At 39.6% G+C, this 21,063-nt stretch overlaps 1 protein-coding gene across 1 annotated transcript in view; it reads right to left on the bottom strand.

Annotated features, from left to right (window-relative positions):
• The window catches only part of MAP2K1 (mitogen-activated protein kinase kinase 1), a 41,483-nt gene extending 21,668 nt beyond the window's left edge, over nucleotides 1–19,815 (bottom strand). Inside the window, exons 1-2 of the mRNA XM_074917329.1 lie at nucleotides 19,518–19,815; nucleotides 706–916 (exon numbers count right to left, since the gene is read on the bottom strand). Of these exons, the coding sequence (XP_074773430.1) occupies nucleotides 706–916; nucleotides 19,518–19,597 (291 nt within the window). The 5' untranslated portion in view covers nucleotides 19,598–19,815. The remainder of the gene's footprint in view (nucleotides 1–705; nucleotides 917–19,517) is intronic.
• Nucleotides 19,816–21,063: the final 1,248 nt, after the last annotated feature.

Below are 21,063 nucleotides of genomic sequence, written 5' to 3'. Positions count from 1 at the left end.
TTCAGTTAAACATCTCAGTTCTCTTACAAACTAGGTCACAACTGCTATAGGTTGTAAAGCATAAAGCTGAATCACTGAAAAATACTCTCGCCAGAAGGACAAATACCTTTTAGCACAGAAGCCACCTGCACCCCATGATGCAACTACAGAACAGGAGATGTCACTGTACTCCAACGCATTCCCTCAGTCTCAGTGAGTTCTCACTTTCTCCAGTATCATCCAGAGGCCCTTTTTGGGTCTGCAGCTGTGAAGGAAGATCTTAGGACTGATGATATCTTTTCCATTCCTCTAAACTTATGGCCCAGAATACAGGATATTGTCACTTCTACCTAATTTATACCTTTCAGTAATTTCTTTTAGGCTTTCTACTTGTGAGTCTTCCACATTTTCTTTGAAAGATATATACCCAGACAAAAAGACTGTATTTATCAAAATGGGGAAGGGGAAGAACATAAAGGGGGAATGAATGCCTATCCTTTCATTACTAATACATAGGACACGATTTCTGAAAAACCGGGAAGTTTAGGATTAAAAAGTAGGAAGGGTTGCACTCGCTTGAAACACATCAATTTCTCTGAAAGTTGGCATTAAATAGTCTTTATTCTCATGTGTCAACCCCACTTATTTCTCTGAAAAGTCACTGTATTTCGGAGATAACATCCTTAATAAAAGTCATCCCTAAGTTCCTATTTTTGAGGCACTCACCTTTCTTGCCATTATGAGACCAGAAGGCTTGTGAGATACTTTGAAGACCACACCACCATTTCCTGCTCCCAGCTCACTGATCTTCTCAAAGTCATCATCCTTCAGCTCTCCAACTTTTTGTTTCTGGGTAAGGAAAGCTTCAAGGCGCTTTCGTTGCTGTTCGTCCAACTCTAGTTCTTCCAGCTTCTTCTGAAGTGCTTCCAAATTTGTTCTGTACAACAGAGAAAGAACAGCTCAATTATTAAGCTGTTTGAGCTTACCCAGCACTGTTGCAAGAGGAAGAGCAACAGAGCTTTGAGGTCAGCAATTAAATCCACTACATTTTTGCACCTATATACATTATCTACTTATTACTGGAACTCTGAGTTAAGTAAACAGTGTCTGATTCCAGATAAAACAATGACAAGCACCAGCAGATGGTACCCTGTTTCCCCATCTCTGAGGTTCTGTCCGAATTCATGCATGTTAAGTTTCACTCCCTACAGGAGTGGCTTAATGACTCAGAATTTATGATCAGAGATCTCATGAATCACATCACACCACGCTATTTTTAGTGTTGCATTTTCAAGGATTGTGTTGTAATTTCCTACAAAGTTTGTCTAAATGTTTTACCTACTGATTTTCACATAACTATATTACTAACAATCCATCCAAAAGCTTCTTATTTAGATATCAGTAAAAAGTTATCAAGCACAGGGAAACAAACACGGCCACTGGAAACACAGAAGTATTTTCTTTTTCCCTCTCTTTTTTTCTTCTTTTAGTTTAATTGGAGAAAAGAAACAGCCCAAAAGTTTTAAGCTTACTTTTTCTTTTGTTTAAGGGTACATCCACTAGAAATCTAGGTTTAACATCATTAAGCAATACAAAATAGAAATAAAAAATTTTAAACAGTAGTTAAATTCAGGACTACACACAGAAGTTCAGTTTCCCAGGAATATTCTTTTTTAATAACTTTTCATTAGATCCTATGTAAACACTTCATTCCAATAATATGACAACTTAAAAGCTCATTTAAAATTTCCCACATCCAGCTGCAACAATAAGTTGCTGCAAGAGTAAATGTTTAACAGCAAATATCTGTTTTGTTTAGCCAAATTTAATGCAATGTTCCAGGGAATACAGTGTTGCTAGGATGAAAAACTTGAGGAACAGAATCTCCTGCTTCAGAGCCTAAACCACTTCCCATTAAAAAATAATAAAAAATTAAATTTCACCAATAATCAAGAAAACTATTTCTATTCATCACTTCATAATATGCTGTACAAAAAGAGACATTCTATGAATGTTCTGTAAGGTGCTGGTCAGTTGAGAATATACAGGGTCAATTCTCCAAGAAGCAACAACAAATAAGCCCCAGACTCAACAGAAAGACAGAATTGTAGGATGAAACCCTGAACTCATTCATTAGAGCGCCTGCACTTCCAGGCAGGATAACAATCTTGGTTTCACTGTATGTAAAGTTTAATTGAGGCAAATAAAAATAATATACATATTCACAGCTCCTCCTTACTACACTGAATCATTCTGAAAGTTTAGGCAATGACGCACTCCATTTATCAGTTTAAGTATGTTTGAAATATGTTTCGCTAAACTAACTTGGGAAGCGATAATGCTTAGAAGAGCTAAATGGAGGAAATAGAATGAGACCTTTGATGGAAAGGGGAGTTCTGTTTAGTCTGTTATTTCGACATTTTGTTCCAGCATAAGATGAACAGGCAACACTGTAAGCAAGTTTCACAAAACACTCACCCTGGACAAACCTGATTTGGCAATGCTGCTTAAAAACAGAACAGCTTTGCATAGTAAATTTTTATGTACTTATTCTATGGTGGTTATACTACCATAACTGTCTCTATCTTAGTATAAAAATAATTTCATTGTGGTGCAGATACTTCATTTTCAGGCTATCCTACAAAAAGAAACATGCTCTCGCTTCTGTTCTTGTACCATGATTTATACCAGTATAATCATACTGGAATATAATCATATAACAAATATCCTAGAGTATCCACAATGAGAAATTTCCCTGTGTAGATAAACATGGCTTATAGGAACACTCAAGTTAATCTGACTTACAGACTCTGTTCTGAAGATGAACCATTAGGAAAGATACACATTTTTGAAATCTAATTTCTAAAATGCAAAACAGAAAACAGATTAATCACTGGATTTTTTTTTCCCCCCTCAAATGTGCCCAGTAAAGCAAACAAATCCCAGCCTGAAGTCAAAGTAATGTGTGTCTTTTCTAGAACACAGCTGAACTAGCTCTTCTTATGCTAAGATGCAAGATAAAAATTGGAGCAAAGTTAAGCACTCTTACTTCCTACAATAAACTCCAGAACAATGAACACTGAACACAAACTCTGTATTTTACCCTAGAAGATTACTATTGTGAGAAGACGTAACTTGTGTTTTTCAAAGAAGATACACAGACAAACCCTGCCAGTACAGCACTCCAACGCTCTCCCCAGGTCAGGCTGCCTGTGGTCAGCAAGGGGGTGAAGTGCTCTGGGTGGTGACTCACGAGGCCAGGAGCATGCTGCTGCCTTGCTCAGGTGCTTCGCTCTTGGAGCGGGGTTGAAAAACAGCAAGCTTTCTACACACACTTGACAGATACATAAAATCAGTATTTTTTAAATTAGGCAGTATGTTAAACGCTGCTATTTTTAGAAAGTACAGATTATTTTTTTATTCTGTAAAACCCTACACAACTAGCAGAAATTGAGAACAGACATCCCTGGTATTTTTGGGGCTACTTATCAAGATAGTATTCTTCAAATATTTCTCTATATTAGAAGCAGAGCAATGGTATAGTTCACATTGAGTCATTAAAAATAAACTTTTTACTTACTTTTTTACCCTGTGCTTGTATCAAAATCATGACTGCCCAGAAAACATGGCCTAAAACCATGAAATTAATGAGGCAGTTTTACTGGACATGACTTTTGTGGAGAGAGATCTAGTATTCTGTATGACTGCTTAGAAGTCAGGACCACATAGACAAGAGCTCAGCACCCACTACTTTGAACTCTCAAAAGAAACCAAGGCCATTTAGAGTATACAACGAAATGTAAAGGAATATCCAAATAAATTTACCAGCAATAGTTTTGTTGAATTAAGCTAAACATCTCTGAAATACAAATATATCAACCTCCTAAACATATTATTTTAAATGCCTTGTTGATATACAGGGCCAGTTTTTCAGAGGACCACAGCAAGCAACACCTTTAGTGCTTTCTGAAGTCTGTATATAAACTTAACGCCACAAAGGAACCAAACTCTCCCCCCTAAAATCTGACCTTAACAGGAAATTTCAGTTTCTTTTGAAAAATCTGGTCCAGTAAGCTGCAGCAACAAGCAATCTTTATCTTTATTTACAAGTTTTAAGAAGGAACTTGCTGTCATTTTAGGGATTACTGAAGAAGGTAGGGTTGCTCATTTGGAAAAATAAAGAGACACAGAAACAGGGTGCAACAAGGCTTTTCTTGGCTCTGTTTTGAAGAAAACAACTATTCAGTTTTTCTCTCAAGCAGAAGGGGTGTTCTGGGTTTGGAGACAACACAGATACTTGAGCGCATGACTTGGAGCAGACAAAATGCTAGTGTGGTGAAACAAAACACTCGGTCATGCTGATGCTTTTGTAACAAAAAATATCTGCTAGGATAGCATTTATCACATCTATGTTAGTCTAATGTACGTCTCTATAAAGCTTTTTTACATTGCTCATTTCAATCTCAATAAACTTGGCATTCACTTAAATACAGGTATTTCCTTGCTTGAAAGTACAAATTATTGTTGGGGTCCTTGTTCAAATACTTGTCAGAAGGTTCCAAAGGCTCACACATACGGAAAAATCATCTCAGCCCATGAATCTCAGCACATCAGGTTTCTCTATCTAGAACGTGGCCATCAGCCAAACCACCAGAATGTTCTAGCCTCTAATGGCAAAATTTTCATTACTTGCAGTGACGTGCAAGGCAATGACAGCCACAAAGTTCTCTGATCTCAAATTTCTCAGAAGCAATTATCCACAGTAAATTATTCTGAAGACTTTTTGTGAAAGATATTAATCCAATAAATGTATTGTTAGAGTTACTATTCAGAATGTAACTGTAAGTAACATCTCCAGTTAGTTTTATGATAATTGAACGACAGATGTCATGACAGAATTGATTTTTTTCCATTCTGGTCCTTTGCTTGAAGCACTAAATATTAATCAAATGTAAATAGATACATTTTTTAAAGAGTATTTGTATCATCAAAGTTGGTGGTGATAATCAACTCTCAGTATTTCTATGATGGCAATACTTTGGTAGTTTCAGTTTTGAACTTGAACTGCTCTAAGAATACTATCCCCTGGCCAGTAACTATGACTCTTATCTGGACTCTCACCATATAAAAGCATCACAAGCCAAGTTGCAGTGCAAAGCACATACAGAAACAGCTGGGTAAGTACATCATTGTATATGAAGTTTTACAAATGAAACTAAACCAACACATAAAAAAATACAGAAGAGGGAATACTTAAGTCAGTTGTTCATCACTAGAACACCATGAAAATGTTAAGGAAGCTCTGGTGGCTAAAAGTAGCAGCATGCTAGTGTGCTCACATGTGCCTCCAGAAGGAGCACTAGTAGTTACTTAATCTTACATAAAACTTTTATTCAGAGACAAAGATTCCTATTAAAATTCATCACCATTACCTGCTGCAGTCTTGGAGTTGTTTTTTCACTGTCAAAGTGCTATGCCTTTGCCAGAGTTCCATCAAAGCAGGAAATCATCAGATCACCCCAGTGCTTCACTGTTCCAAGCACTACTCTAAAGCAGCGGGTTATCATTGAATTTATTGCTATCAGTTTTAAAGCCAAGCACATACTAAACATACTGCACTAGGGAAAGAATCCAGCTTTTGTAATGTGATCATCTGAATGAAGCCGCAGGGAGGTCAGTGCTGTTTCCTCTATGTGTTAAAGAAACAGTGTAATTTCACAGAGCACCATCAATAAACATTCTTAGCCAGCTAGCAGGAATGGGTAACCATGCTGTATAGCTAGCAGACAATACCACCGCAGAAAGTGTAGGGTCTTCAGATACAGTTATTGTAAGATCTCTCTCTTCCAGACTAAATGGAAAGTTTAAGAAAATACACACTCAGGGCAAACTTTTGGGGGAGTTGTTTGCTTGTTCCCCCCCCCCTCCAAGTGCAGCACCAGGTACCAGGTCCTCTAGAAGGGGAATTATCTCCACCCACACTTGATCAGGCAGGATCCCTCCTATTAAGTCAGCACTACTTCTTCCTTTTTGTACTCAAGGAAGTACGCTGACAGTGCAGTGTGCACCTAGTCACATGGCACTTCTGTAACCTCAAAAGTCTGAGAAGAATGCAAAACCAAACTCCTACCAAATGCACACAAACACATCCTACTTCCCCAACAACCACCCACCCTCTGATGTGTGCAGAGAAACTTCACCTCTATTACTGTCAATTTACACTTTGCAAAATCCCCATTTTGGAGGCCAGAAGACAACTGCATTCTGACATCCTGGGGAACCCCTCATTCATCCCTTCTGCAGCCAGTCTGTGGAATATCACAGAGGTGAGGAGAACCGCAGCATGAGATACTGGGAGCTTTTCAGACTCAGTGTCACCTCACCTGCATAGAAGCTCATCTAAGACCTTCAGAACTGCCTCACTTACAGCAGTATCTCACCTCTGGACAATGGCCAAAAGTGGATGCTTAGAAGAAAGAATACTGGGTGGCAACAAGAAGAAAAGAAAGTAAGTGCACAGCAACACCTCTGGTTAATACTGGACTACACATTCTGTTCTCCGCCTCACAGAGATGCACATGGTCTTATCCACAAACTCCTGAATGGACAAGATACATCAAAATACCATCACTGCACCAGGATATCGGCTCACATTTTGAGCCTATCATACTGTTTCCTTAATGTTTGGTTTGAAGTTTTTTCAGACTAAATTTCTTTTTAAACATCAAGGCCCCTGTAATTTATAACCACTGTGAACATGTGCATAGGACACACAGGTAGACACTGTAGTACACATGAGTGAGGCGATACTGAGCAAACCTGTACTTCCTACGTGCAGGTTGAGCAGGGAGGAGTAACAGATTCTGCGGTGATCTCACCCTATACACAAAGATAGGCAGAAGGCAAGAAGAGAGTTCTTAGTTCATGCTTTTGGGGCAGCCACCCCAGCACTGAAGAAAACACTCCTGGAAGACATGCATGAACATTTTAGAGCATACTTGCTCTCTTTGAACCAGTAAAGAGGAGAGAAATGCTGCCTTTAGTCTGCTAGTACATAATGTCATAACAAAAACAGAAAATAAATCCTTATTCTTAATTGATATTAATAATACTCCAGACGCCCGAGAATTTTTTAAAATTCGTATTAGTGGTAAGTTAATTAATACTCAACTCTAAAGGCTACATTAAAGCTGTACTCAACACTGAAGTTTGCTTTAGAGAAAGAAAAAAAACATGTGGTAGAAGAAAAAAAAGTCTGACACAGTCTTTAAACGGTAATTTGTCAAATAGTTGTTCAAAGTTATTACTATCAGTTTTGCAAGCTGAACAATTAGTGTGAGTGAAAGCATAAAGAAGTACATTCACTTTCAGATCTCCTGTCACATGAGGATACAGGCTTGGGGGCTGTTTTCCAGAACACTGACAGTAATGCTTTCCCCAAGCCTACACAACTGTCAATTTAGAGAAGAAAGTAGGCAGTTCACTACATAATTTCCATGAACAACCTCAATCAGGGAGCTGAAATAAAGCATTAGGAACATGAAGACATTCTGCGGTTTTGAAAAGACAGACTACTATTTTCTTTGACTCTGCCAAACCTGGGCAATAAGACAAATTTTTATTTAACTTCTTTAACAAGGAACAGTTCACAGAAAAACATGGAAGATAAAAAGTAATGTGAGTAGTCCCCTAGCTTACTGTACAGGTGTCTCTATGTCTTGGCTAACTTCAGTACAGCCTCATAAAACTTGCAGTTAAAGCAACAACTCAAAAAGATCCAAACATGCAAAGTGCAAAGGAGTCTCGCTTTGGAAAAAATACTCTATTTCTCAACTCCTGCTTATTTTCAGTTCTTGAAACATGTTAGAGGTCCTTCATAAACTACCCTTACCTTTAGGTGGGATATATGCTTGCCCAATACATCTGCTCATTTCTACCATGAATTTTAACATCTGAAAATACCATTCCACTTTCACGATGCAACAGATAGGGCAGGGCATATTTTGAGGTTTAATATTGCCAGCAAAAATTTACCCAGTAAGAATAAGATGCAATTTCATTAAAATGCATTTCTTAGTAAAAGGTATGTAAAACAAAACTATTAGAAAAGTATTGTTCTGTCCAAACAAAGTATCCTACTAGACTAATTCAATGTAGAAATTATCTTTTATCTAAAACTGAAAGGAATGTATTTTAAAGGCATGTATTTTAAAGCAGAAAATACACAATATGACTTCAAGCCTCCTGTGGAGTCTCCAACCAAATGGGACAGCTTACCTTCAAAAACTCCTTATAGGTTGAGCTGTTGGGTAGGAATCTTTGCTTTAAGCTTCCTCCCTCTTTTGCTTTAGCCTAACCACTATGCCATTAAACATTACAGACTATTTTTTCTTAAATAAGCCAATGCATGCCAAATAACATGTTTTGACTGAAGATGGAGCGCACCAAAGAGTAAAGCCACAGATGTGAGCAGTGGCACAAATGGACAGATAGCCAATTCATGCCCTGGGTGCCTCTGCCTACCAGATTTTTTTGCAGCCGCTCCCAGCCACCACTTGAAGTTCCAGCCCTTTATCCTGGGTGGCAGCAGTAGCTGTCAGCAAGGCTTAGACACCTCTTTCACATGTTTAGCTCTGTGGCTAAACAATGCAACTGGTAGCTTGAGTTGTTTTCCCTCTCAGTTAAAAGGCTTCCTCAGGACTTGCTGCAGCATCGAATTCAAAGTCTGTCACAAATAAACTTTTCCTTCTCAAATTAAGAAATTCAAGAGCCAAATCTTCAGAACCAGGAATCCAAGTTCTCAGTCTCCCTTTCACAAATATCTGTGCACCTATCACTGATTTTTTCCAGCCAGCATGTTGTGGTTTAGGCCCAGCTGACAACAAAGCACCACACAGCCACTCACTCACTCCTCCACCCTCAGGGGGATGAGGAGGACAATCACAAAATAAAAATGTAAAACGTGTGAGTTAATAACAGTTTACTAACTAATACACAATAATAATATAATGATAGTATTAATGAAAAAGCATGTAAGAAAGAGAAATAAACTGAAGAAAAACCAAAAAAACCCAAATGGTGCTTAACACAATTGCTCACAACCCTCTGACCGATGTCCAGACAGACCCCAAGCAGCGATCCCCTGCTCCCTGCCACTCACCCCCGCCCCCCCCCCCCCCCCCCCCCCCAGTTTCTATACTGAACACTATGTTCTATGCTATGGAAAAGCCCTTTGGCTAGCTCAGGTCAGCCAAATTGCATGCTCCCTCCCAGCTTCTTGTGCACCTGCTCGCTGGCAGAGCATGGGAAACTGAAAAATCCTTAACTTAGGATAAGCGCTACTTAGCAACAACTAAAACATCAGTGTGTTATCAGCATTATTCTCACACTAAATCCAGAACACACTGTACCAGCTACTAAAAGAAAATTAACTCTAACCCAGCTGAAACCAGGACACAGGACTAGGCACAACCAGAACAAAAGAACCGTAGGGCAATTAACATTTCATTATGGAGAGAAAAAAAATTCTTTGAGTATTTAAAACACAACACAGAGGATAAACAGAAGTTACAGAAATCTGATTATCAGCCAACATGTGTATTTACACAAGTCCTGCTTTTCCCTTGTCTTACATCTCTGAAGTATGAGTTAAATTTAATTATAAAAACAAGGGATAATTGTGTGCAATAGTAATGGTAACAGTATCTTCACGACTCCCTTATGTGGTAGATACACAGCCTTTGAGAGACACTACAATAATAAAAAAGGTTAAGTTACAGTATCAGTTTACAAGGCCCACAAAAAAACAGGATTAGAATTGAAACGCCGTCTGTGCAAGAGCTGAGCAAGGAGCACAGAAGCACAAACTTCATCAAAAGCTGCAGTTAACACATCAGGGACTGGGAAAGAAAATTGCCAGAAAGTGCAGATGAAAACATACAAAAAAATCCCATAACTGGGATTCAGACAAAGCCATGGATGGAAGGTTTAGATCCCTGCCCATATTTCAAATGGATGGATTGCATAACACAGATCATTTGCCAGTACAGCCACTTACTGTAAGGAATTCGTAATTTTTACTTTATATATAGACTGTACCAATACATATAGAAATATTCACATATAAATGCACACACATATCTATATCCAGACAGACTATTTCTTCTCTCAAAAAATGCATTCTGCAATTGCTTTATTTGCTACATTAAATCTGCTGACTCATCTTCCCACCACATTGGAAAAAAGTTCTAGAAAAGTACAGAACAATGCTGAGTTGTAAAAAACACTGAAAGAATTGCCAGGAAGTTTCAATGGCCTGCTTTAAAAACCTCCAAGAAGATTTTTAAGACTATATTGGTTCATCCAAAGAATCACACCGGTGGAGTATCTCTGTCCTAGTTCTCAGGCTGTTAAAGTAAAATAATCTGCTCCTTTTGCATGTGTCACCCAGCCAGCAACACCACTTTACACCTTCTCCTGCTGGATCCTGTGTGGTGACTTAATCCAAGTGAAAGACCAATTCCCCAGCTGTCAGCAGGCAGAAGTTAGGCTGGAATTCACTCTCCTCTTGTTCAGACAAGACTCAGGATGACAACGGCTTTTCAACAGATGTTTGCGAAGAGATAGTGAGCAGTGAATTAGTCTTTCCCAGTTGTTCAATTCCTGTGGGCATTAACTGGCAGAAAGCCTGGCACATTCATTCCAAAGTATAATCAAGATTTTGTCTAAGTAATACTGAACATACATCAAATCAGAAATCATCTGATTGCTAATTTCTAGCAACATATAAGTAAGTCTTCAGAAAAAAATTCCATTGCTTCCTTTTGAAAAAAAAAAGTTAAAGCCTAAAGAACCTGCTCCCCAAAAATTCTACAAGCTAGAAACTCACGTTACCAACTAAATTGCTTCCTCATAGAGACATTTTTGTGTTTTGGCAGTGGAATCTGTACACTTTATAAAGCCCAGTCAATCCCCAGAGCAATGATAGGAAAACAAATGCAGCTGTAAAAATGATAACACAGGCAAGCAGGGGTGGGGGGAACCTTTCTTACTGGAAAATTTATAACTTAATAATCTAAAGGGAATATCTAGGTTTACCATACATAAAATTCCTTCCTCTGAAAGTTTCTCCTGTATACTTTGAAATATTTAGGCAACATCTACCCAACTGGCTGATGTATTTCATGTCTCATGTAAATTCCCAAAAATTTTCATACTTTTTTTTTAGTTAGTGCAAAGACCCTTTGCCCAGATTAACAACCACAGCACTGTTATGCCAAATAACTAATTCAACTACATATTGGGTTTATGTAGTCCCTTTCAATCCTTTTTTAAAGGCTTCTTCAGCTACTGGATAACACGGGAAGTCTCAGAGGTAATCTGTTCCTCTTGAGGCAGAGACCTGAAACTATTCAATTAAAAGATGTGCTTCCAGAAACTGTAGTTACTGAATTTCAACATCTCTCAATAGTATCTCTCAGACTCTGAGAACACAGTCACTTAATCCTGCAAAAGTCTGGACAAATGCAAGGTGCTGCCCATGGGTCGGGGTAATCCCAAGCACAAATTCAGGCTGGGTGAGGAGTAGCTGGAGATCAGCCTCAAGGAGAAGGACTTGGGGGTGTTGGTGGGTGGAAAACTGACTGTGAGCCAGCAACGTGTGCTGGCAACCTAGAAAGCCACCCATGTGCTGGGCTGCATCCAGAGCAGTGTGGGCAGCAGGGAGGGGGGGGATTCTCCCCCTCTGCTCTGCTCTCAGGAGACCCCCCTGCAGTGCTGGGTCCAGCTCTGGGGCACCAACATCAGAAGGACACGGACCTGCTTGAGCAGGGCCAGGAGGCCACAAAGATGCTTGGGGGGCTGGAGCACCTCCCCTGTGAGGACAGGCTGAGAGAGCTGGGGGGGGTTTCAGCTGGAGAAGAGAAGATCCAGGGAGACCTTAGAGCGGCCTCCCAGGGCTGAAAGGGGCTGCAGGAAAGGGGGGAGGGACTCATCATCAGGGGTGTAGGGATAGGATGAGGGGTGATGGGTTTAAACTGACAGAGGGGAGATTTAGATGACATGCTAGGAAGAAATTCTTCCCTGTGAGGGTGGTGAGGCCCTGGCACAGGCTGCCCAGAGAAGCTGTGGCTGCCCCCTCCCTGGAAGGGTTCAAGGCCAGGTCGGACGGGGCTTTGGGCAACCTGGGCTAGTGGAAGGTGTCCCTGCCCATGGCAGGGGGGTGGGACTGCATGGGCTTTAAGGTCCCTTCCAACCCGAACCATTCTAGGATTCCTGCCAAAGGAGGTGGCTCTGCCTCATTCTGCCTCTAGCCATTCATTCCTAAATTACCAATTCAAATAACAGATCCATTTTAAAATTAACTAAGAAATACTGCAAATTTTCAGCTGGATTATTTCCCTGATTAAGTTCACTGTGTGGCTACATCAATGCTGCTGAGAGCACAAGAGGATAGCCCTCTGAAAACTAATCTGGGCTTCTTTGGTGGGTAAATTCTCAGTCAGATCAGCATGCACATCTGATTTGCTGTAAGAGTTGCTACAAGAAAAGAGGCATGAGGAAGACAAGGGCACAGCGAGGAGAGGACTTCTTCAGAAGGAGCAGGATCTTGCACATGCTTTGTCACGAAATCACACCTTAACTACCTGCAGAATCAGTGTTGTAAAGGACAGAAAACAAAAAGTGCCTGGATTCATATTTACAGCCTACACTTTCCTTACTTTTCATCTCACTGAAATGCAACATTTAATTTCACACCCACTTTTTATTTAACTCTCCTAAAATGATTTAGGCTTTTTTAAAAAAGACAACACCATAATAACTAAAATATGCCTCCATTACTGTCATTATTCTTAAATATAAGTGCAAGTACCTAATAAGCCTTGGTATTTACTGTCACCACAGTGTTAAGTGTCTTAAAATCTTTCCCACATCCATAATAGTAAACTAAAAGCTGCCTAGCGACTAAGCGCAGCACAGGTCAATTTGCCACTTCCATTTATTTCTGTACTAATTGTGTGCACTTATTTAGTTGTAAATTTTTTGAGCACATGCATCCAGAAATAATGTAATAATATAAATAAGTCAGTAAGGTGATGCAGGCTCTTACTTTCCACTATTTTATTACAGCAGATCACGTGGGTCTATGAGCTGAAATATTATAAAAATGCTATTTCTAATTCAATGAAGGACTATACTAGGCTCATGCACATTTAAATAGAATGTTACGAGTATGTTTTAATCTAAATTTGGAAGATTTTATGAATAACAAAAAGCTGTTTTCTTGGAATTACCTAGCATTTAAAATTGCCTAAAATGCATTCTCTCATACCACATGTATTTATAAGCTTGGTTAAAGCTTCGTTAATAGGGAATAAAAAAAAGTTTTAATTTTTTTTCTTAAAAACTTTTACAACCTTGCAGTAATTCCACATACATACTCAATGCAACTGCACTTGGCCAGATCAGTCATAAAATTGCAGGACCTAACCTTCCAGAACACTCCACACAGGCACAAAGCACTCCTGAAGTCAACAGGATTCCACAGAAGGGCTGCCCCTCCTCAAGAGACTTTGTGATTTTAAAAACAAAGAAAAAAATCCCCCAATGCAATCTTGCAATTTTCATGCTTTTCAGTATCTTTCTCAAGGGAACTTCACTTTGGGCTTTGTAGGAGTAGAAAGGCAGATTATCTCCCATCATCTGCAGTAGGGTTTGGTTTTTTTGGTCTTTTAAGTTTGCACTGAAAACCATGAAAATTGTAAGACACATAGTAAGTAAGCAACTATTTATCTTGCAAATTGTAATATAAATTGAAGTTCATACCACTTCTGTGTAATTACCAAATTGTTCTTTGACTATCAAACACTGCCAGTCGTACTCAAAGGTCATGACAGCTATTCAGAAGCTTCCTTAAATGCAGTTTACACAGAATAAACAACAATGAAAAGCTAACAAATTAATACAGCGGTTCTTAACCTATGACTGGAATTTGCCAGTCAACCATTTCTGTGAAACCACTCTTTGGTCTGAACAGTTCTAAGGCACAGACATACTATAATTAAAACTTTTTTTACCAAAAAAGAGAAAACCCAGAACTGTTCATCATGGGCATAAGGACCACTAATAACAAGAGCATTATGCCTGATGACCTGTTTCCACTCACAATTGGCTTCAGACTTTTTTTCAGGCCATGTCCTTAAAAAAAAAATTAAATACAGTTCCTAAGGTGGTAAATGCCTACAGACAGTATCTTAAGTTCCTCCGAGGCCTAGTTATTTACATCCTATTAGAGGAAGATGAAAATTCCACTGTCTGCTTTTTTGTTTACAGTTTTATCTAATTAAGAACAAAATAGAAACATTCTTTCACACTGTCCTTAGTCTTCCTCACCAACAAAATAATATTACCCTGCTTATTCTACCTCATATTATACCTCTCTATGTCATGTCTGAGATTTGTTTGGCCCCATCTTTCCAGAACAGAGATCACAACTTAGGCTTGATTTGATACCAGTTGTTGCTAAAACACATACGCAGTTTGTATATTTTGGAATTCTTTAAACAGATGACAAAAAAGAAAGACATTTTAATCTCAACCACCTTTTCAATGTGAATGCTTACACAACACAAAAAAGTCAGTGGCACTCAAATAAAAAAACCTGGTTTCATTTTTATGTTTAATTGAAGTCCAGGCACTTCCAGAAGGTTCAAGATACAATACCAGAAGAAGTTAATACAGAGAAGTTGTCTTTAATTACTCAGCCAGTGTAAAAAGTAAGGCTTTAGAGCAGTTGGTTTGTAGACATATCCAAATGTAACTGATATACAGGAAAAGCAATTGGAGAGTGTCTCTTCTGTAATTAGAAGTTTTTAGAATGTGTATTAATGTCTGTCACTGCTTAACTGAATCAGTAATGTCTTCTGTAACAGCCAAATGAACTAAAAAAATATTTATAATGCTCATTTGGTGGCTCACTGGATTGTTGTGTTCCATGACAAAGCATGTTGTATTGACTATTTCACTTTTTCAAGTAAGCACTTTTAAAATAGGCTGTGAATATAGTCTACATTATATGCCAAGACATTCTATCTCATTAAACATAACTTAGGATCTCAAGGCACAGGTTTAATATTTTTTTCCTGTATGTACACTTCTAGATATAACTATTTTAATTAATAAATTTTAATGCATTTTCCTGAGATCAGTGGAACACTTCAAAACTCATTATGCAGTCTAACTTATAGACAATAGGTTCTGATGAAAACACAAGTACTGATTTTTTTTTTTAATAATTATAAGACGGTAACTACAGAACTCTTGCATTTTGTGTCATCCCAGTCAAAAGCACTTTAATGTAGTCATGTTTAGATATTTGTTCCAAATTAAAAAAAATTATCAAGCATCTATTTGGCTCTCACTAAATATCAATTTTAAGAAGCCAAAGCAGTTGAAAAATCAGTAAGAATTTGACATGTCCATAATGTATTCATAGCACCAGCTTCGAAGGTATTCAGTGATGAGCCATTAAGACGTCAAAGCAAGCAGAAACCAAAGTTAGGGAACAATAAGGTACCCTAATTCTGTTCTGCTGTTTGAGAGAACACTTGGGTAGCAGTTTCATGTTGTGTTTTCACTCAGGGAAAAAAAAAAACAACAAAAACCAACAAACCACAAAACACACACCTAAAATATGTACCTTAATATAAAACCCTAGAGACAAGACAGTGGAACTTCTGTTTCAGCATGGTTTGTAAGTAGCATCATCATACATGCCTTTATCTGGCAGCAGGCTAAAAACCTAGCTGTACCTTATCTTCACTGGCATTTGAAATAAAATTTAACTCATTATAAATGATCCTTCCTTCTAGTTACTTTATTTGTAAAGACGTAATTAAAGAGTGACACGAATTAACTTTCTTTTCATGTGAACAAAAAACATTGTAATACAGAAGGTGGCATTATCTTGAAACCTACCCTCCTGCTTCTTTGCAGAACCTCTATGTCATGTTCTGGGTCTAGTTTGGATTTAGAGAAACAAAGAAATTGGGTAACAACTGTCACATATTCAAAAGGAGTCAAAAGTTTGAAAGGAACCGAAAGTGGAGATTCTGTTCTTGTTTCTTTTGGCTATTAAGACAGTAAACTGTCCTAGCACGTTCATCTAGAAGAGAAGTACTCCTTTTATTGATCTTCTTTCAGGTTTATTCAGTTCATTTCCCAGTTTTCTCTGCAAAATCTCTGCAGATATAACTGTGCAGCTCCAAAAGTACTGGAATTAAATTAAATCTGCAGCTGGCCAATGTCATCTCGGTATTATTCTGATGATCTGAAGCAATGCATAGTTCAGGAACAGCAGCACAGGTTCAGCTCTGTGCAACTGCTTCTCAGCAGTAAGCGTCAAAAGCAGAAGGGAAGCTCATAGTGTAGGAAAATCTTTTATTAAGTTGTCCCTATCATCCAGCAGGGTAGCTAGGGATTTGGAATGCCCTAAAAGAACCATAACATCATGTACAAATAATTAAAATAATCGCTACAAATAACAAAAACTGTTGTCAGAAAAAACAATGTGAAGTTTTCATTAAAGTATTCAGTATACACGTATTTAAATTGCAAGTACCCTAACTCTCCTTTATATAACCTTGCCAGGGAAAAGAAAAAAAATAGAAAGAAAAGCATCATGCAAGCAAGAACCAGGCCTCGTGTGCATACTTCTTAAAGCCCTACACCTCACGCTACAGATTGTTCTTACTCTAGTCAATGAGTTCCAATCACCAAATAAGGATGAAGACAGAGGACAAGACAGGAATGGAAAGCAGGACATCCTGAATTATTCAGCCCCTTCTTTCACTTCCTCCCTTTTCCCTTCCTTTATGCCAGGAAGTCAAAGTATCATATGTACTCATTCCTAAACGTATTAAGCTTCAATATTTTAAAACTACCAAGAGATTCTGAGGGTCAGATACCTATCAGAATAGGTTAGAGAAACTTCCACCTCTGACAGACAGTTTCTGAATTCCAACGTACAACCACAGATGGCCAATACACATCCGTTTGATTTTGTGCCAACATTGCCTTTAGGCCTAAATAACTTCCTTCCTTCTGGCTATTTAGGTCCTTCATGCATTTACAGACATCAGTCATATCACCTCGCTCTGCATCTTCATTTTACTTAGCTAAGTAATTTGAGCTTTTTTCATTCTTTGTCTGGGGAGGTTCTCTTCTCTGAAAAAGAACAGGAAAGCATCCAAGATCATTTGCAAAATGACAGGTTTGTATATGGTGGAAGCAAATGAGTAACTGGAGACTCACATAGCCAAAATTCCATTACACCAGGAACATAGCTTTAGAAAGTGTTAATATGGTAATCCACAGATGCACAGCATACTTGAAACGCTTGACAATGTACACAGGCTGACAAACACCTCTACTGTTGATTTCAAGCAGTAACCAAAGGGGAAAAAAAAGCACAGAGCAGGAGAGGAAGAAATAGAAAACAGTCTTACAGATGAAGGAAAAAAAACCCAAACAGTTTTCAATTGAATTCCAAAAACATTTCCAAAGTCTGATGCAACTACTCTTTGCTATTTGAAATCTTTCACAATGAGGATTTAATCTTAGCAGGATGAGAGGTATTTCCACAATTAATTAATTCTGACTGTTTATAGAACAACAGGTTGCTGGATTTAGTTTCACTAAGCTACTTCTTTTAAAAACACTTGATACATCTCTAAACCTGGCAAAATCTGGGTATAAGGTCTTATGTACGACAAAGATCAGAAGTCTAGGAAACGCATATACCAAACAAATCAACATAACAGAAAATAAAGCAAGATGGTTCATCAGCGTAAACAAGACTGAACATTCCCATGAGTCTCCAAATGTTCCAAACAAGTAAATGAGTATCAGATACATAAAAAGAATTTAAAATTAATAACATTTCTTAAGTGAAGAAATACAATAGTTAATATATTGTGTGTTTGGTGATTAACTTCAGGTATTAAGATCAGCAATAGGTATATCAGATTTACTCTATAAAAGATGACTAATATGCAACTGGGATCCCTGAAGACTAAATCACTGTATCCCCACTACCTTGAAGAAAAATCAACTGGAAAGTGCTATGCAGACAAATACAATATTTTCCCCCATCAATCCAGAACAAAAACTGCATAATATCCAGATCATAATGCTTAGATACAATCAGTAACTCCTGCCAAAGAATAGTTTTTAAACAGCTCATCTCTCAGTTAATCATCAAAAGAGTTTGCTAGAAATATCACTGCTAGAGCTACTGGATGCTGATTTTTTTTTTTTGAGATGTGGTTAAATGAGATCTCAGCCTGTCTGAAAACGAGTCAAGGATACATGTGGAGCCCAAGACTTGTACCTCTCACTGCAATTCTGTCTCAGATGCCCTCTGTCACAGCAGTACATAAGCATATCAGAGCTCAGTTTACATATCCAAGAGAGGACTGAGCTGACCATACAGGGACAGGAATCTGTTCTTCCAAGATGTGTCTTTGTTTCAAAGCTCAGTTATGAGTTAGCCCATCACCTTAATCTAAAAATTAAGTGATGAACGCAGACCTGTTAATCTCAAAGAAAAACCTTTTATAATGCTTCATTACTTTAGGGTGCTGGCACTTTATCTACATAGCTGATGCCACCATGCTCACCCAGATCCATAAACCTCAACAGAGGCTTTGTAAGCAACATGTACCAATATACTGTTCCGTGTTTTCTCCCCCCTGCAAGTGTACCTACCCATGATTTGCTCAGACCTACCTTCCACACATTTATAGTGTAATGTTTGTATTACACATAGGAAAGCTCAGAAGCATTTTCTCCAAATACACTCACTAACGCACCAAGCATAACATGCTAATTAGTGAAAAACAGATTTACTGAAACTAGTGGTAGTTTGGTTTAAAGCCAAGGACAAGGGGAGAAACAGAACACCTTTTTACACGTCCGTAATTTTCAATATCATTTCTCCCACACACGTTTATGAAATACACTAACAGAAATGTAGGATTTGACACTTACTAGATAATTATATAAGCTAAGAATTCAGTGGATACCATCATGGACTACGAGACGAGAGTTATGCAAGTTTTCCTCTATTTTTTTCCCCCAGCTTATTTACCTTGCATATCTGACAGAAGTTTGCTTATTGCCAAAGACACCACCCACTTATTCCGTTCTGGAGACTCTCGAGAGCTACCAGGAAGGGGGTACGCACCCCCAGGAGTCAATAATTTTGATTTTTTCTGGAAACCAGGCCGTGCCGGTTTAAAGCAAAACGGCTTAAGGAAAAACTAGCCCAGCAGAGCTGATACCACTTCACCGCCTCGGACCCGCGCTCTTCCCGGGGGCGCAGCGGCGGGGGCCGGTCCCAGGCGGCCGCCCCAGCGCTCCGGGCAGGCTGCAGCCGGGGCGGCCGCGCCCCTCACCTCAGGGACGCGGGACGGCGGCCGCCGCAGAGCGCGGGCAGCTCCGCCAGAGCCCCGGCTCCCCCCGCCACCGCCTTCACTCACTCTGCAGAGCTGGTCCCGTTGACGGCGGATCCATCCGGAGCGGGGTTGAGCTGAATCGGCCCGGGCTTCTTCTTCGGCATTTTCGCCCCCAGACGGCGCAGAGGATAACGGACGGAGAAGCCCCGGCCCCACTTCGGCCAGGTTCGAGGGACTTCCTGCGGCGGAGCAAAGTTGAGGGCTCCCCTCACCGCCGGTACCCCTGCGGGCTGCAGGCAGCCTCCTCAGCAGGCAAGTGCCTGCGGTACTGCCGCCGCCAGACCCCGGCCGCGCCGCCTCCGCCGCCCCTCCCGCCCGCCCAGCGCCGGCCTCCCCCGCGGAGCAACACCGAGCTCCCTCCCGCCAGCTCCCGATGGGGAAAAACTGCCCGGGCTCAAAATGTGCCCTTCGTCGGGACTGCGCCTGCGCGCCGGGCGGGCCGGGGCGGTGTGCGCAGGCGCGGTGGGCGGGCGCATGCGCACTACAGGGAGAGAAGCCCCGCTGAAGCCCTGCCCTCACCGCGCTCTGCCCGCAGCTGCCGGGCTCGCACGTCGCGGCGGACTGGCTCCCCTCCGGTTACCGGTACCACTCCGCCCCACTTCAAACGGTTTATGACTTTAGCTTAAAGTTTTTGCGCTGGGGCTTTTGTTTAGGGTCCGTTGGTTTTTTTGAGAATTCTCCTAGCGACTAATTGAAAATAGCCGTTTCCAACGAGCGACGTCGTTTTCTCCGCAGAGAAACCCCGTTGTTAAAAGGATGTTTTATGGAGCAGTTTATTTATCTCCATCATATGCAAACATTAATGTACCCCGATGTGGAAACTACTGTATTTATCATTAAAACATAAGCCTCAGCTGGGGTACTAACAGCTGCTAAATTTTGCCCAAAGTAAATGCCTGAATTAAAAATGGAAACTGAGAATTGCAGTTACAAAACTGTGAATTATAAATAGTAAAATGAGTATGAAAATGAAAAGCACTGCTGTAGCTACTAGGAATGGTCAGAATTGGCCACATATATTCCACACATTAATGCAATAATGGTTTTATGCATGTATATTTTTGTGGAGTTCTATGATTTTTTGTCTCTAGATTTTTACAATTACATTTAGTGAACCTAAAAACCAAGAAAATTTTATTTGCCAGGAGCTCTCTATCGTGGTTTGGCATACAAAATCAAGAATGTATGGCTGAGGAAGTATGATTTACAAAATAAATTAAAAAATCAGTGGTGTATGTGGGGATTGTACTCTATAAACGCACTGCTTCTCTGACAGTTTAAGCTTAGATACAGAAGTCCTGAACATGCAAGTGCTGAACTATTAGAGAGCAAGGCTGTGGCCCCAAGCCACAGAAAGAACAGTGCCTCTTTTAGATGGGTAATTCTGGAGAGAAGAACACCATCATGAATAGAGGTTAACATTTTGGAGAACAAAAGCCACGTTAACTGCTGAAAAAAGCTTCTGCATGGGATTTAAACTGAGCACTGCTTTAACATCCACTTGCTTCCACACATCTATACACTGATTTTTTAGAAACAAGTCTGCCACGTAATACTTGAGCATTCACGA

This window comes from Athene noctua, chromosome 13 (genome assembly GCF_965140245.1).
Source record: "Athene noctua chromosome 13, bAthNoc1.hap1.1, whole genome shotgun sequence".
In the NCBI taxonomy this organism is placed as follows: domain Eukaryota; kingdom Metazoa; phylum Chordata; class Aves; order Strigiformes; family Strigidae; genus Athene; species Athene noctua.
The sequence above is the reverse complement of the archived record's forward strand: the minus strand, read 5'-3'. Positions and strand labels throughout refer to the sequence as shown.